The sequence below is a fragment of the Priapulus caudatus genome, unplaced genomic scaffold (assembly GCF_000485595.1).
Source record: "Priapulus caudatus unplaced genomic scaffold, Priapulus_caudatus-5.0.1 Scaffold598, whole genome shotgun sequence".
Classification (NCBI taxonomy): Eukaryota; Metazoa; Priapulida; class Priapulimorpha; order Priapulimorphida; family Priapulidae; genus Priapulus; species Priapulus caudatus.
The window spans coordinates 161,548-165,324 of record NW_014577659.1 but is presented as its reverse complement, the minus strand read 5'-3'; the positions used below and the strand labels follow the sequence as shown (position 1 = coordinate 165,324).

General features: G+C 46.6%; 1 protein-coding gene across 1 annotated transcript in view; it reads right to left on the bottom strand.

Annotated features, from left to right (window-relative positions):
- Positions 1-792: 792 nt before the first annotated feature.
- Positions 793-3,777, bottom strand: part of LOC106811993 (proline dehydrogenase 1, mitochondrial-like) — a 9,504-nt gene continuing 6,519 nt past the window's right edge. Inside the window, exons 7-9 of the mRNA XM_014815737.1 lie at positions 2,422-2,603; positions 1,959-2,047; positions 793-1,342 (exon numbers count right to left, since the gene is read on the bottom strand). Coding sequence (XP_014671223.1) covers positions 1,167-1,342; positions 1,959-2,047; positions 2,422-2,603 — 447 coding nt within the window. The 3' untranslated portion in view covers positions 793-1,166. The remainder of the gene's footprint in view (positions 1,343-1,958; positions 2,048-2,421; positions 2,604-3,777) is intronic.

Below are 3,777 nucleotides of genomic sequence, written 5' to 3'. Positions count from 1 at the left end.
CACAACAAAGGAAAATTATGCTGGTATATGCTACTTATATTCTTCCCAAATCTTTGAATATGATCCCAAATATGCTTTGAATATGTTTTTATTACTGTGCAAATCCTGTATGTGTCCACATATTGGATCAGCTATGTGTGTAAATGTATGTACGTGTGTAAAATCTGAAAATAAAAATAAAAAAATAAAAAATTATGCTGGTTCTTCACCCAATTACCGCGTAATTACGAGACTTCACATCTCGGTAGAGCGAACATTCGTTAACATAATCGTTAATCGTACTCATCATGAAGCGTCGCAAACCGCATGCGCGACAACAACCCGCGCAGCGGATTTTATTCAGAGAGAGAGAGAGAGAGAGAGAGAGAGAGAGAGAGAGAGAGAGAGAGAAAGAGAGAGAGAGATGGAAGGAAGGAAGGGAGAAAGAGAAGTTTATAGGGTGCCGAGTTGTGGGACGTCACAGCTCAGCGTCCCCGCTCGTATCTCGAGCTGTCAACCCTGCAGAAAAGAATATAATTATATATATATATATTGCACGCCACGAGAGAGCGATGAGGCTGAAAGAGGGGGAAAGACGAGGAGCAGGAACAAGAGAGAAAAACAAGCTATACTTACACGACTAGCGGATAGGTGTTGAGAAAGTCAATATGTAGCAGAAGTGGGGGTAATCCTGCTTGAGTAAGAAACGAGAATAAAGGAGTGAGAGGGAAGATTGTTGGATTAAAGGAGCGGGAAATCCTATACTGGTACCTCATGCGAGGATCAGTGACGTAAAAACGGGTACACTACAAATTTGTTTGGTTATAAAAGTTTAATAATTATTTCCGCGTATATTACATATAGTAGATTACGGAGTACGTTAAAATACCGTAGCGTATATTACATAGTTTACAAAATACAAAATGTTAAAATATCGTAGTAACCATTCCTATCAGCTAACAAGCGATGCTGTTTTATACATGCACGATTGCAGCACCTATATATTATTTTATTATTACATTTATCACTAATGAAGTAAGTGAAACTAATGACTGTATTCAAATAATTAATATCACCATGTATTAGCTCTGTAAGTATCAGTCTTGCTACAAGGACGAAGGTAGTGAATGCACAGTACGTTGTTCAGGGCGTCGCACGAGTTGAGTTCTTGGTTTCTGTCGAATCGCCTACTTCCCGCCCTTCATTCTGTTCTTCAATTCCCGCCAGTAGATGGCGCGCTCGTGCATGACGCGCGAGTCTGCGGTGAAGCTTCTATTCTCGACCGCGCGGCGGTAGAGGTACGGCAGAGTGTCGTACACGGGACCGTACGGTATAGACTTGTACACCTTGTACCCCTTCTGGCCTATACGGGACAAGCAAAAAGTGCCGCTTACTGACGAAAGAAGCTCTCGGCAAAAGCCTAGCGCAGACTTGCGACTTTTTCATGCAACTCAGCTGCGATTCTAGAATCGCAGTCGAAATTGCTGTGAAATCGCTACGTCTGCAGGAACGTGCAACTGCGACTCGTAGCGATTCTGGTCGCTTGCAACGAGTTGCAAGAAATCAAACTGATTTGATTTTCAGCAACTCGTCGCTCCCAATCATTCCGAAATCGCTTCGAAATCGCATGTGTGCGGGTAGACAGCGACTTGCATGCGCACACATGGTGACGCGTGCGACCGATCGCATGCGGTTGCAGGTTGCAGCGACGAGCAACCAAGAGTCGCAAGTCTGCGCTAGGCTAAAGTGAGACGGTTCATCGCTATTTTCCCGCCGTGCTCGCGTGGTGACATTCAGCACTACTCTAATGAGGTTACCCAAACTCCACGACAGATGGCGCTCTCGCTCTGGCTCAATTCACCGAGTATACTGAGTTGTACGAAGGGGGCGCTGCATGCAGTTTGGAGGTAGGGTTACCTTGTGGGTAGTGTACACGCGTGTAATCGCGACATAGATGCTTAGTGCACTTGCATACGTACCCAGGGCACATGATAGATGATCACACATCCCCATCACTTGACCGAAATTCACCCAGTCAGTTTGCTTGTCAATGCCCAGCTCGGTCATCCTACGGGTCGAGAAGAGAGCCATTAGTAAATGGGAGGGGGGGGAGGGGCAGTAAAATGCTTAAAAACATACAATAACGCAATAATTATTGTTGCCTACACTGTCCATGTTTTATGTATGAATATTATGAATAAGATAATGACTTTCAATGTCTCAACTTTAATGACTCACACACAATTAATCACCGATAGCTGGTAAGCGCAATAATGCTGTGGAAGAAACTGTCTGTCGGTCTGTCTGTCGTCGTTGTCATCGTCGTTGTCATCGTCGTTGTCATCGTCGTTGTAATCGCCATCGTCATTGACAACGCCATTTCTGTCGCTACCTTCGTCAGTGTCGTCGTAGCCATCGTCATCGTTGGCGTCATACACCTGCCTGCTCAGTGCGTAGTTGATGGAGTTCTCGTTGTGCGTGGCGACCATGATGCTGCAGCGTGGTCCGACCTCCGAGATCTTACCAAGCATCGTCTCTAGCGCCCCCTGGTAGGCGAGACTCGTAGCTTCGAACGAGTCGTAAATGGGGTCGGGTACACCTTTCTGCTTCGCCAAGTCCCTCTCCTGTTGGTGTACAATATATTATGATATGATATAATATGATATAATATGATATAATATGATATAATATAATATAATTACGTCGTAGTTACCACGGTCATACCCTCATGCGATCATGCGTTCGTGCGTATGTGCGTGCGTGCGTGCATGCGTGCGTATGTGCGTGCGAGCGTGCGTCTGTGTGTGTGTGTGTGTGTGTGTGCGTGCGTGCGTGCGTGCGTGTCTGTGTGTGTGAGCATCACGCGTTAAGCAACACTAAAACACATGTTGACAAACGCCGTCATATTTGCGATGCCATGTTGGTACAGTTGCTATACAATAAAAAATGTAGGCGCCGCTTTCCTCCATTTGCTTGCCTTTGTAACACAAACACTAGAATTAGTGGCGCTAATGGCGATAATTGCTCTTTGTAAATACCATAATATTATCGCAAGAGAATCATCAAACAACTATTTCGCGCGTGTCAACTGCCTTTTGTGTCCGTGCGTCGGGTAAACATGAAAGGTAGCGATGGCTTATCTGCGCATGCGTACAGGATCACGTGTTGACCATATCTGAGTTACCGTCCGTCCTCTATCTCACTAGCTCCCCATCGTATGAGAATTCGTGTTAACATTGTACACGTTGTAGCATCATGCGACGTAGTAGGAGAGTATGGGAAAGTTGTACTGGGGATGAGCAGGAGCAGCAGCAGCAACAGCAACAACAACAACACCATCAGCAGCAGCAGCAGCAACAACAAAAACAACAACACCAGCAGCAACAACAACAACATCATCAGCCACAACAACACCACTACCACTACCAGCAACAACAAAAACATCATCAACAACAACAACACCACCACCAGCAGCAGCAGCAGCAGCAAGAACAACAACAACATCAGCAGCAGGAGGATGATGATCGGGTGATGAGAGATGTGGAGGCAGCGACCGCGGAAGAAGACAACCTGTACGACGCGCTGCGACCACTGCTCAGATGCATGAAGCTGTTCGGGATGTGGCCCGTGAGAGAGACGCCGCCGGGAGACGCCCGCGCGCCGCAGGGATGCTGCGCTGCCGTCTACTCCGCCGCCATCTTGCTGGGATTGCTTGGAATTCTCGCCCATGTCATTGTAACACAGTATCAGCTCTACGCCTATCAAGATCTCGCCAGCTCGCTATGGTTAGCCTGGGTG